The sequence below is a fragment of the Lacerta agilis genome, chromosome 13, assembly GCF_009819535.1.
Source record: "Lacerta agilis isolate rLacAgi1 chromosome 13, rLacAgi1.pri, whole genome shotgun sequence".
Classification (NCBI taxonomy): domain Eukaryota; kingdom Metazoa; phylum Chordata; class Lepidosauria; order Squamata; family Lacertidae; genus Lacerta; species Lacerta agilis.
In genome coordinates, this window is record NC_046324.1 from 29,203,784 (window position 1) to 29,217,242 (window position 13,459).

A 13,459-nucleotide genomic window follows, 5' to 3' on the forward strand; every position below is an offset into this window, starting at 1 on the left:
GGAGCTGAAGTTCTGCACCCAAATACCACGTTCTCCGGAACTGCAGGAGACGTGCAGCTTCCTACACCCTCTGGCACTTGGTCTGCCAGACCAGAATTGCAGCAAGCCAATTTATCAACTTGGTTGTGCATCAAAGCTAGGGACTTTTGGGGGGGGTGGGGGGGGTGCTGCTGCTACCCTGTGTCCCGAAAGGGATGGTGTCAGGCAAGGGAGGATTTCTAAGACACCAGCAATGAGACAGCTGGGAGCAAAAATCATGGCTTTGGCTTCTCTGCCAGGCCCCAGCCAGCCTTTTGCTCTGTAAAACAGTCCCAGCCATTGAATCAACCCCTTTCTGTCCTCTGCAGTTCCGCCACAAGGTGCGTTTCGAAGGCATGGAGCCGCTGCCCTCCCGCTCCTCCAGCCAGGACTCCCACTCCTTGCAAGGCCCCACGCCCACTGCCACCTCTGACAGCTCCCGCGCCTCCACCTCCTCCAGCCAACTAGACGGACTCAGCCTGGCCCCCAGCACCCGGGACAGCTCCGAAGTGGATGCCGACATCGAGCGCCTTCTCTCCCTCTTCGAAACACTGCTCATCCGGTTTGACCAGGTGAATGAGGCAACCGCCGATGTGTACCACATTGAGTGCCAGCTAGAGGGCAAACGGAGCGGACAGGCCAGGAAGAGGGGTGGGCAGCAAGCAAGCCGGCACCACCCAATCCGAGCAGATCCTGGGGTGCTTTCCTCTAACTTCGCCCCTAATAACAGCAGCCGCTTCCTGCCCTCTCGGCCCCGCAGCAGCTCCACGTCACCCATCAAGGTTATCCAAGCCCCCCTGCAGGGCATCAGCCAGGGCGCCCTGCTGTCTCCGCAGAAGACACATGCATCAGCCGTGCCAGTAGTAAAAAAGAAGAAGCCATTGCGGGCAAACAACAGGGTCCATCCCAGTGGCAAATAGCAGCCAGGTTCCACAGGGTTGCAGCAATCATGTAAGCAGAAGGGAAGAGGCTTTTGCAGTCTCAAACTTGGTTGCCAAAAACTTTGCCTCTCATTTATGGGGACAGTAAGCAAGAGCAAGAGCCTTTTTGTGAGTTTGGTGCCAACAGACGAGAAGGTGGCTGTTGCCTAGAGCCACCAAAGTTCCCACCCACTGCTTTCCACAGTCACTGCCCGTGGCCTTAGCAGTGCATCCGTGTTTTCACAGTATTAAGGTTTTTTCAGAGGCCAGACAAGATCATGCCATCTTTCAAAGGGCAAGCAGGAGCCAGAAAAGGTGAGCCCAGCTGTGCAATATTTGCATTAGCATCCTTGAAGTGAAAGGCAGAAAAGAAACCGGAATCCAGGCAAGAGTAGGAAAAAAAGGAAGAAGAAGAAGAAAAAACTTGTAAGGAAGCAAAGCCAGATCTTTTAATATCAAAAACAGAAATACAACCTGGTCTACTTTTAAATGCTTCTTCATTGAGATTTGCTGAAGGCAAAAGCTGCACCATCCAGGCAAAGAAGCCGAGAGGTCTCCAGGGTTCAGCAGGCTGAGCCTGGGCTGGGAAGTGGAGACAGCAGCGCCTGGAAGGGGTCAGGTCCCCCTTCTAGGCATTTCACGAAGAAGGTGCACTTTGGAGGAAGAAACTACGGAGGGGCGAGTCAACCAGTTCTCCCGAGGCAGCCACACCCTCCTCCAGAATTTCAGCATGGGTATATTTAAAAGGAACCCAAAAGTTCCCTTTAGCCTGAGAGTCTTTAAGAGAAAGGACCCCTGTTCTTCAGCCAAAATGCTGTCAACAGAAACAGACATTTGGATGGGCCAACAGTGTTTGTAGAAAAGGGAGGCTGGGGGGTGATGCTGTTTGCAGAGAGACCTGTCCCTGTGAGCTGGTTTCACTGGGTACTTATTCCAACAGTGTCTCCCCCCCCCCTTCCCCAATTGAATAGCTTGGTGTGTTGCATCCATCATTGTATATGTTGAGGTGCCCGAGTGTGTTTTACTTTATATTTGGTGTTTGTGTGTCTATTTTATATATATATGGTTTACTATTTCTATTTACTGCCCAGCACTTTAATCAATGCTTTCCTTAGCTAACGGTGACACATGCAACTTTTAAAATAAGAGCAGGATAATATATCATGGAAGCAGTATTTTGTTTGTTTGTAGATCATAATTTGAAACAGGCCACTGGAATATGAGCACAGGGGAGTGCCCCCGGCTACCCTTGTTGTGGGTAGCTCCCCCAAGGCTCCAAGGGCCAGCAGACAGCCCACATTTTCGGCAGTGCCACATATCGTGAAGAGTATAAAACGGCTAACGTTTGTACGTTTGTACTCTTCCCTTTTTCAGAAGAGGGAAGATCTGCTTCTCCAAGCTTAGAGAGGCGATGCTCCCAAGCAGCTCAGAAGCAAAGATTCAATTTAAAAATTGATTTGAGGCTAGGAAACATGTCGACATCACAGCCAAAGCTATGCTTTCAGGTGGTTTTTCCTTTAGGCAGACGGTTTTTATTCACGCAAAATTTGATTGTTACCCTGGACTTCCTAATGCAGTTGAGCATGTTGCTTTTCTACCATGCAAAAATCAAGGAAGAAAAAAAGCAATGGAAAGTTGCAGTGGGAAATGCGGGAGAACAAGTACCAGCTGGCAGTGTTGCATAAGCTCTGTGTTAAAGTATCAGGATGGATGCTCAGTAAGCAGGTGACATCGTATCACCTCTGTGCAAATTTTGTGCAAAAGAATTTTAGCATGGCTGCTCAACTGCCAGCTGGTCTGTAAGCTCCCACAGGTGTGTCCCTGGCTAAACCTCAGCAGTCTGCATCACAGCATGCGCCAATAGATGCTGCAGCTGTTGCTACCCGCCTCCCCCACGGCAGCATTAAAGCAATGTGCTATTAACCCATAGAACTGGCTGCCACTGTACATGTGCTGGTATTATCCTAGCCTCAATCAGTTTCCTTGCTTTACACAAGGAAATGAGCTTTGATTCAGGGTGGCCTTTGGAGCGTCCCAGAAAACAAGTGTGTTTTAAAATTCAAGTCCATCCCCCAATTCATTTGACGTGAATGAGTTGCATCCTTCCATTGGGAGCTACAGCTGGCTTGTAGTTTCTCTGGAACCTCAACTCTGCTTTTGGGAGTCAATCCTGGCTTCCTTTGTTCAAAACATTTTGCTGCCCCCCCCCTACAAATAGCACTGCTCCTGTCATCATATTCCATAGGCCAGTTTAATGTTTGTATATTGCAAGTAATTTATACGGGATTTTTACAAGGAGAAAAATAATGTATATTTTTGTATGTTTGCTATATTTTTATAGCATTTGGTACTGTGCTCAACACATGTAGATAGGAGTTATTAAAAAAAAAGTGTGTTAAAAGCCTTCTTGCTATAATGTTTGTGGTGTGCAAGCAAAGCGCCTGTGTGTTTGGGATTTGTGCCAAAGGAAGTTTGAGAGATCTTTCTGTTCCCCACATCCAGGGCAGGGGGGCAGGAACTCTCTGCAATGCACTAGCCATAATTTCTCCTAGACATTGCTAAGTCTAAGAAGAACTCTGGTATCAAGGCCTCCACCTAGTCTTTGACTGGGTTTCCACAAGTGCCATTTCTAAATGCTGACTTGCTTATTCCATTGCCAACATCATTGGTAGGAGTTGTAAATAGAGATTTTTTTTCTGGAATGGTTTTTTTTTAATTGCTAATTCTCTTGGCTGTAACCATCATCCTAAAAATGAGGAAAATATGGTTATAGGCACATCTTTTTATAATATTTCATTATTTATAAAGGGTGCTATTTTTTAACAAACTCTTTCCTAAAATATTCCAAGCTGCTTTACTCATCAGGTACAAAGTGGAAAATGCACTTGCTTCATTCTGCGAAGGAACAAAGAAAGATCGCTAGGAGGTAGGAGATGGTCAGTGGGTGGGAAAAGGGCATTGCATTGCATTGGCCAGGAGATAAATTGCTGCAGGGCTAAAGACTTTCCATAATGGGTCCTTGATAAGGAGATTCAGCAGGGAGGTTTTCCGGTCATCATCCACTAGACTTGAGCGCACATTGGAAGCTTTTATCGTGAGTTGAGCCGTTGGGCTCCCAGCATTCCCTACAATGCAATGCAAAAAGCTGCAAATTTTGGACCAGAGGCAGGCCTCTGTTGCCACAACTGGAGGAAGAAGATATTAATCTGTTGGCTTATTTAAAGAATGCAGCCTGTGTGTGTGGGAAGTGACTGAAGCGAGCTAGAGATGGGTATGGCTTGAACTAAGTGAAGGGATTTTGCACTTCTTCTCTGCTAAATTAAAAAGTCTCATAGTTTTATAGGGTTGTTGTTTTAATGTAGGTCCTTACGAGGGTAAATCCTTGTCAAGTCAGGGAAGCAAGCACCTTAGCACAAGAGCTGTGCTCTACGCTAAGGAGGGGGTGGGGGTGTTTTCCTCCCAGGGAGGAGGAGCATTCTGGAGCACAGAAGACGTGAAGGTAGCAAGGAAGGAGCTGGTTTGGGAAGAAGGAGAATGTCCCTGGTGCTTTGCTGTAGATAGATCTACTTCAGCGCAGACCATGCCCGCTGCCCACCGCCCCCCTCTCTCATCAGCAGCGGACCCAACTCACGTCCCTACCTGCCAGATAAACTCTTGAATGTATATTTGGTATTTACTCACAGGCAGATGGTTCTTATTTATTGTGTCCGAAACCCACACTGATGCCTACAGTAACTTGCTGCTTAGCACAGAACTCTTGCCCAGCTAAACAAAAACCACAACCCAGCTCTCTCTTTAGAGGCAGGTGGCTTTTATCAAGGCTTCTGGTAGCAACAGCGGAAGCAACAGCAATTGTGATTAATGTTAAGTTTTGCAAACATATGTTGTTTTTTGTAACGGTGAAAAAGAAATGACAAAGTCTACTTTTAAAAGTTAATGGACGGCTCAATAAAGATTTCTGTGCCTTATGAAGCAAATGGAAGTGTCTTGCTAAAGTGAATTTAATTGAAACTCAATAAATAGCAACCCACTCCCAAGTTCGCAAACTCAAACAACGACAAGAGGTATGCAATTAGAAAGCTGGGTGGGGTGCTGATTACACTGCCACAGAATGTTATTTGTACAACTGTCTGCCCTATGGACAGAAGTCATGGGTAGGCACTGGGTGCAGTGAGGCCTGGCCATCATAGGACACGCCTGCCCCCTTGTGTCCCCTGGCAGCAAGTCCCGCTGGCATATACAGTATGTCAAGTCTACAATTCAACCATCAGGAAACATGGTCCGAGGGTCAATCCATGTAAAGAAAGTCCCAACGGTCAGGAATCGTAGTCTAAGTAAGCCAAGTCCAAAATCCAGCAATCAGGAAACACAGGCCAGAGTCAAACCCAAAGCACATCCAAGCCGAGGTCCATCAACATAGGCAGTTAAGCAGACAAAGCAGCTCGGCTCTGCTCCCCCTTTATATCTTGCATGTGGATTGCAGCATCTGGGCTGGATGAGGCAGGTGAGCCTCACCTGCTCCAGTCAAGGACTCACACACTTCCTTCCCGAGCTAATGAGCCCCACCCGGGCAGTGGGTCCTTCCTGCCTCAGCCTCCCTGAGCACACCTCCCACTGTTCCATATACCTCAAAGCCCACCTTGGTAATGGGGAGACGGGCTCCTGCTCTTCGGTCCCTGCACACTGACCCCCATTCATCTGTCACTCCATGTGTACTTTCCACAACCCCAACCTCTCCTTTCCCATCCGTGGCTTGCCCCAGTGGGTCCCAGTCGCAGCTGCACCCCTTGCCAGTTTCCTACCAGTTCATGACACCTTGAGGCCAAGGTGGCTGATCCGGAGAAGAGGAAAGGTTGGTGGTAGGCAAGGCCTTCAGGGACACAACAGCAGCACTCTACTTTTAGAGTAACAGCTCCACCACCACCACAGAGAAGGAGGGTGTCACTCCAAGGAAGAGGGAAATTATCCATTAGAGAGGACTCTTTCCATGGGCAACCAACCCTGGGTGACTTCATTAACCCACAAATACAGTGGCCATATTTGTGTTCCAGTCACAACTAAGAGGTAACATTTCTAAAAACCCTAAATGAGTGTGCCTTAGAATCACCACCAGCATATTCACCCTTCACACTAAGGTCCCAGGGTTGCAACAACTAAAAAACAATGTTAAAAACAGTTTAAAACACCCTAGAATCACATTAATTAGGTGGACCTTAACATATACATCTCAGATGTCAAAGACCAGGGTAAAGCTTTCATCAAAAGCTGCATCACTTACTTTTGTAGGGAGGAGATTCCTAAACCTTAGGGCCGCCAGAGGTAATGTCTTCAGCTGGGCCATGATGCACAAGCTTCTGAGGGCAGTGGAACGACCAAGAGGACTCCCTCTGCTGATCTTAATAACACCTGAAGGTCTGTAGGGAAGGAGGCAATCTTTCAAAACATCTGCTCATGGAACCAGAAAGGCAGCAACCCTGGACTTGCTTTTAAGTAGTGCCCAGGTGCAAGATGTAAGTGTTGTTGAACTCAATGGGAACAGTGAGCACAGCACTATCCAGTTCAGCATATATGTACATAGGCCATGGCCAAGAAAATGCAACATGGTCACATTTTACTTCAAAGTAGGAAACTTGCAAAAAATGAGGGGACTGGTAAAAAGGAATTTTCAAGACAAAGTCAAAAGGGTTAAGCCTCTCCAAAAATATTGGGGGGTTATAAAACCAAGATATTAGAAACATGGCTAGAATGCACACCACAGCCCAGGGAAGTTACCATGAAGGCCAAGAGAACACCAACGTGATTAACAACCAAAGTCAATATTAGATGAGGTAAGAAAAGGCTTCCTTCAGAAAATGGAAGTCTTGTCCAAATAAGAACCAAAAGGAACGCAAACTTCAGCAGAAGAAATGCAGACAATAAGAGATGCAGAAACACAGAAATTGAACACGTTGCTAAAAACATAAGTACCACCAACAAAAAATTATTTAAATACATTAGCAGACCAGCAAAAGAGTCATGTAGATTTTGAACAACAAGGGGAGTCGAAGGTGTGCTAAAAGAAGAAAGGGAGGCTGCAGAGAAGCTAAACAAATTCTTCACATTTGTCTTCATGGTGGAAGATGTAGAGCAGTCTCCCTGCGCTGGAACAAAGTTTCACATGAGGAATGAATAGTGGTGACTAGTAAGGCGGAATTCTAGGCCTTACTGACAAATCTGGTCTGAAGAGGTGTGCATGCACACGAAAGCTCATACCAAGAACAAACTCAGTTGGTCTCTAAGGTGCTACTGGAAAGAATTTTTGATTTTGTCTGGTCTGAATAGCAACCCTTGAAGAGTTCTTAGAAAATTCTAATGTAAAATTGCTGATCTTCTTCAAAAATATGCAACTTGTCCCCAAGATCAGTTTCCATACAAAGACCGTAAAGTGGCCAGTGTATCACCAATTATTAAAAAAAATAGCTTAACATTTCTTACAGGAAAACTGGTGGAAAGCATTATTAAAGACAGAATTTCAAAGCATACAGAAAAACAAGCCTTGCTGAAGCAGAACCAGCATGGCTTCTGCAAGGGTAAGCCCTGTCTCACTAACACCTTAAGAGTCATTTGAGAGTGTCAGGAAGCCTATAGATAAAGGTGATCCAACATTTAATCACACTGGAAGGAGAAAGCTACAAATGGTGCAAGATGTCAACTGGAAATCTGGTTGTCAAAGAAATACTTTATTTCATTAACTGTGTTGTAAGACATTTGCCAAACAAGATGGATACAAAGGAAAGTGACATCCAGTCATCTTTAGGTGACCCCCCCTTTTAAAATCCCAGTAAAGGAAGGCTTACCTTCTGTACCATTTGCTATTTCCAAGGAAGACTAGCTACAAATCAAACCCTCACATCGTTGCTGGCCCTTGGGTTTAGTCCTGTGAAAGCCAGCCTGCAGTCCTGAAGTGACCACAGAAGGATGGCAGCAAAAGTGAGCAGAACAGCCCACAGGGCAAACTCCCATGGTTCTTCTACTGCAGCACCGCCTCAAATCAAGTGGCGCCCAGGTCAGACTTCCTCAACCTGGCATCCTCCAGGTGCTGCTGGACTATAACATCAGCCCAACCACAGTGGCGATGCCAGCTGTACTCCCAGCCACATCTGGAGGGCAGCAGGATGGGGAAGGCTGGTCTTCCTCTAAGCAATGACCAGAAAGCCTTGGAGATGTTTTGGACTACAACTCACAGCACATGTTGGCTGGGGGGGCTGAAGGGAGTTGTAATCCAAAACAACTGGAGGGCGCCAGGTTGGCGAAGGCCGACACAGCCCACGGCCTCAATGGCAATAAAAGCTCGTCCCAGCAAAGGTAAGGAAGAGGTTAAATTTCTTCCAGCAAGGGACAATTTAAAAAGGGAAAGCCAGGGATCTCCTGTTTCAAGGCCAACATGCTCCTCTTCCCTCCCCAACTCTGCAGCGAATAGATTGAGCAAAATCAGCCCAAAGTGTCTCTTGACTCTGGGCACAGCCAAATTGTTTCTGCACAAGCTCAGTGTTTGGCATCTTGACCTGCTGCAAAGAACAACTGTTCAGGAAAGACTACTCGCCAGCACCAAAATCCACACCGCCATTATCCTCTGGGGGGGAAAAACGAAGTCACTAACCCCCAGGCCTCCTCACCATGAGCTGGAGGCAAAAACGCATGCACACTGGGGCCTGGGACTCATCCAGCCAGGAACATTCATGGCGCTGCTGGGGAGTTCATGTCAGGCTACTGAGACACCTTTTCTTCCATCCCTTCAACAAGCATCGTGTGTGTCTTAGATCTGCCTCCATTCACTCATAGCAGCGCATCCTCAAAGTGTTAGTTTAAAAAACGCACGACAGCAATGGCAATCCAAGAAACCTCCACCTTCCTCTCTGGAGAATGGCAGCCTGACAGGACTGTGGACCAGCAGCTTTCAAAGGGAGCATGAGACACCAGAGCGGCAGTGGCGTGTCCTGGATCGGGGAGACCCGTCTCCGAGTGTCGCTAACATGGAATCTCCTCTCCGCAGCAGCCAGATGGGTGGGGGAAACAAGAAAGCCTTGCCCACCAGACAAGTTGACGCAGGACACGTTCCAACGCTACACAAACTCCGTGAAGTCGTCCACCGAGGAGATGAGGCGCTTCCTCTGTCCCGTTTCATAGGTGGGAACCTGGTCCTGAGGAACGTGGGCAGACGCTTTGGCTGGGGTGGGAGGGTGCATGCTGGGGAAACCAGAAGCCTGGTACTGAGTCTCTTCTCTGATCTGAAAGAAGGGAAAGTAGAGAGCGTATTTCAAATCCTTCAAAAAAAAAAAACCTTTTGTTTCCAAGGCTTTCAGAAGTCTTTACAAAGAGACCGGCTGGTATTTTCCAAACAACCCCTAGGATAGCTCAGTCGACAGAACATGAGAGTCTTAATCATAGGGTCAGGGGTTTGAGCCCCACATTGGGCAAAAAGTTTCCTGCATTGCAGGGGATTGGACTAGAAATCAGGGGTCAGCAACCTTTTTCAGCAGGGGGGCGGTCCACTGTCCCTCAGACCTTGTCGGGGGATAGACTACATTTGGGGGGGGGGAAATGAACGAATTCCTATGCCCCACAAATAACCCAGAGATGCCTTTTAAATAGAAGGACACATTCTACTCATGTAAAAACATGCTGATTCCCGGACCATCCGCGGGCCAGATTGAGGCGGCGATTGGGCCGCATCCGGCCCCTGGGCCTTAGTTTGCCTACATGGACTAGATGACCCCTGGATCCCTTCCAACTCTACAATTCTATGATTATTACCCTGGTGTAGGGGATAGTGTGTGTGTGTGTGTGTGTGTGTGTGTGTGTGTGTGTGTGTGTGTGTAAGTTAGAGGGGGGGGGAAATCACATGCCACAAGAAAAAGAAACTCAAGGGAATACACTAAGAGAGAGAAAAGGCAGTGTTACCCTGTGCCGGAGCCTCTTGATGTGCCGCAGGCGGGCAATCCACTTAGACGGGTATGTGTCTGTGGGGTTGGAGCGGCTGTGATGGACCTGAGAAGCCATCTAAGGGAAACAGTGGGAAGCAAAGAGGAAAGTCAACTCAGGCCAGCTGGTTTAAGACGCCATCCAAGTGCAGCAGTCAACTGTCAACTTGGCACCCCCTCCAAGGCATTTTGGATGATGGCTCCCATCAGCCAGCAAGGCTGGAGAGACAGGACCTTTGGCAACCAGATTCCCTCCAAGCTTTTTGGACTCTCATCAGCCCCGGCTTCCTGCGACTGTGCTGGCTCTGGTCAAGGGGATCTGTAGCCCAGAGCAGCTGGAGGGCAACAGGTTGCCAAAGGCTGAGTTGCCAAGTTCAAATGAAAGATGATCTGTTACCATTTCCCACAAGAGCACTCACGTTGGCATGCAGAGCCATCTGGCGGGCGACAAAAGCCAAGTTTTTATCGGAAACAATCTTCATCACACTGGTGTCAATAAGCCCTTCCATATCTACAGACCAGAGAGAGAAAGAGAGGGAGACTGCAGCATCCTCAGTCCATAACTGTACAAATTTTATGAATATTATTTGTTTGTGTAGCCGAAGCCATTGCAGGAAACAAAATACATAACACAGAATAAAATACATCACACAGTTGAAATAATTAAAAAAAAACCAGGCATTCTGTAAGGTAAGAGATTGCGTCCCTGAAGAATTCATCATTTCCACAAACTTGTCCCGTTGCACCTTTTTCTCCCCATGCCTCTGAAAAAGTGGCTTTTAGATGTCCAGGAGTAAAACAAAAAAATTTAAATTAACATTAAGAATTTTATTTCTGAAATTGTACATCCTGTTTCCTCCCCTGCACACCCAAGACATAAGCTAAAATCCTTCCCAATGCTCTGAGACAGCCAGGCCAGTGGAAATCTCTGGAGGTAACACCCTTCACAAATTCTGGTGGGGAAAAGGAGAGAGAAGCCTGGGCCTACCTTTCCTGCACTGCAGAGTGAGCAGGTTACAGTTGTAATCCAGCGGCTTGATGATGACGTGCACAAAGTTGAATTGGCCCTGGAATGGGGAGGAACATTAGGGTGTATGGCGGGGAGAGAGACAGCGAGGCCCAGGGGCAATGCCTAGGCCTAAGACGTGCTCTGTTGTATCTTACAGGCAGAGAAACTCTCTCTTCCTTTGCAGCCACCTTAGTAAGGGAAGGACAAAGCAAGTCTAGAGGAAAGCCCTATAGCCTGCAGGCAGGGTTTAGTTTCCAGGTCGAGGGATACTGAGGTTCTCAGATGTTCCCAGTTAAAACAAAATAGGAAACAAAATAGGAAATTCTTTCCAGTAGCACCTTAGAGACCAACTGAGTTTGTTCTTGGTATGAGCTTTCGTGTGCATGCACACTTCTTCAGATCTGAAGAAGTGTGCATGCACACAAAAGCTCATACCAAGAACAAACTCAGTTGGTCTCTAAGGTGCTACTGGAAAGAATTTCCTATTTTGTTTCGACTATGGCAGACCAACACGGCTACCCACCTGTAACTGTTCCCAGTTAAGACTGAGATGTGTAGCGACTGGCAGTTGGGAATGGAAAGGAAGGAGTTTACAAAGTAGGAAGAGTCTGGCAGGCTTGTTCTGTGCCAAACAATGGAGCAGTTTTCTCAGACACAAGCCAAGCTCGAGGCTCGTGGCTGTGAGGGCAAAGGGAAATGTTTGGGGCACCCCCGGATCCTCTGAGTTTGGGAACAGGAGGCATGACATACACCACAGAGCTGTGATTCTTGCAGCAAAACCTTGCTCCTATCCCCACATGATCTCCAGGAAGAAAAATCCATCCCAGAACCAAACTGTGGCCATCTGTCAGGCCCAAGCTGCTCAGCAGAGGCACATTTCCTTACCTTGATGGTCCCCAGCTTGAAGTCTTCCCCTGAATTGTTGTAAATGATGGACACAAAGTCGTTCCCCAGATGACGTTTCTTGTCGCAGCGGTACTTGTCCAGGTCTTTGGTGGGCATCAAAGTTGCAATGTGGAAAATGGCTAAGGAAGGGAGAAAGGCTACATGCAGTTTGGAGTCTCAGCCCCAGGAGGAGGAAACGTTTCATATGCTAGACCAGCCTTCCCCGACCCGGTGACCTTCAGATGTTTTGGACTAGAACTCCCACCAGCCCCAGCCAGGGCAGAAGGGAGCACAGCTGTCCTGATGGGACTGATGGGAGCTGGAATCCCAAAACACCCAGTTGAAGGTCCGTTTAGTGTATGAGCAGCAATGCTGAAAGTAAAAAAAAAAAAAAAAAGCCTCAATGTGGGTTACACAGGAGACTTGGGGGGGGGTTGCTCCCTGGGGCAAACCCATCAACTGCCCTCTCTATTGCCCTTAAAGGCACCCTCAGGCCTGCTATTCTTCACATGGGAGGCATTCAACTTACACACTGCACAAACTAGGTTTCAAATTGCATTGGGCCAATTCTGAGAGAGCCCTCCACAAAGTGGGAAGCGCTATCCCTGAAAGAATAAGGGCACAAAGGCTGCCCAGCCTCAACACACAGACACTCCCTCATTCAGGCCTACCTTGCATGATGTCATCGTGCCAGCAGTAGGTAAACTGCCCGTCCTCCCCACACACATCCAAGCCACCAAGGTAAATCTTGTCTGGCTGGCAGTCTTTCAGCTCAATGAGCGTTCCCAAGCCGGTCAGGAACTCTGTGTACCTGTAGGAGCCGTGCTCATTGGAAAGGATGGCAAGCTCGTTATTGCTCTGGGGCGGAGACAAAACCACGAGAACAGCTGTGTGGACAACAGGCTTGAGGCTTCCATATTATTTTACCTAGAGAAAAACCTGGGGCCTTTTTAGGATGTGGAAGGGCCGTAGCTCAGGGGTAGAGCATCTGCTTTGCATGCAGAAGGCTGGCCCAGGTTGAATCCCCCGGTGGCAACTCTAGGTAGGGCTGGGAAAGACCCCGGCCTGAAGCCCTGTAGAGTCCGTATTGGCAGCTAGGCAGACCAAGGGTCTGACTCCATGTCAGAAAAGCTTCTTTTGTCCCTCCACAAAATGGATCCTCTGCAAGGCCATTTTATCATGTGGTTCTGGCGGTTCTCTCACTGCGAGAAGTGAAGTTACAGGGAACCAGGCAGAGGGCCTTCCTGGTAGTGGCGCCCGCCCTGTGGAATGCCCTCCTGTCAGATGTCAAGGAAATAAACAACTATCTGACTTTTGGAAGACATATTTACAGTATTTTTAATCCATCTTTCAGCAAATAGTCTCGGGGCAAAAGATACTAACATGATTAAAGCAGAATACAATAAAACCAAAAATCACATATGCATAAGAATGATTAAAATAACCAACGTCAAATAATTTAATGAAGTGAGCAAGAGCAACATTTCAAACCAAGGGGCTTATAATAATGCTCACCTCCCTCCCAAAGATTTGGGCAAAGTGGTGTGTCTTCACCTCCTAACAATCTCAGTGCCTGGTGCACCTTAGAGGGGAGGCAATTACAGAGATGAGGAGGCTGCCACCGAGGAGGCCCTTTTGCACCCCAGGGTACCCCAAACTTTGCAGGC

The 13,459-nt window shown here is 47.7% G+C and overlaps 2 protein-coding genes across 7 annotated transcripts in view; one reads left to right on the plus strand and one right to left on the minus strand.

Annotated features, from left to right (window-relative positions):
• PKD1 (polycystin 1, transient receptor potential channel interacting) overlaps nt 1-4,915 on the plus strand; it is a 69,827-nt gene extending 64,912 nt beyond the window's left edge. The window contains exon 46 of the mRNA XM_033166412.1: nt 348-4,915. Coding sequence (XP_033022303.1) covers nt 348-938 — 591 coding nt within the window. The 3' untranslated portion in view covers nt 939-4,915. The remainder of the gene's footprint in view (nt 1-347) is intronic.
• Nucleotides 4,916-7,636: 2,721 nt separating this feature from the next.
• The window catches only part of TSC2 (TSC complex subunit 2), a 48,972-nt gene continuing 43,149 nt past the window's right edge, over nt 7,637-13,459 (minus strand). For 5 of the 6 annotated variants that reach the window (XM_033167471.1, XM_033167473.1, XM_033167470.1 and 2 more), the window contains 6 exons: nt 12,464-12,650; nt 11,793-11,932; nt 10,887-10,965; nt 10,318-10,409; nt 9,879-9,977; nt 7,637-9,205 (listed from right to left, as the gene is read on the minus strand). In XM_033167471.1, coding sequence (XP_033023362.1) covers nt 9,041-9,205; nt 9,879-9,977; nt 10,318-10,409; nt 10,887-10,965; nt 11,793-11,932; nt 12,464-12,650 — 762 coding nt within the window. In that variant the 3' untranslated portion in view covers nt 7,637-9,040. Of the gene's footprint in view, nt 9,206-9,878; nt 9,978-10,317; nt 10,462-10,886; nt 10,966-11,792; nt 11,933-12,463; nt 12,651-13,459 lie in introns of those variants that run through there. The other variant, XM_033167472.1, reaches the window with a different exon arrangement.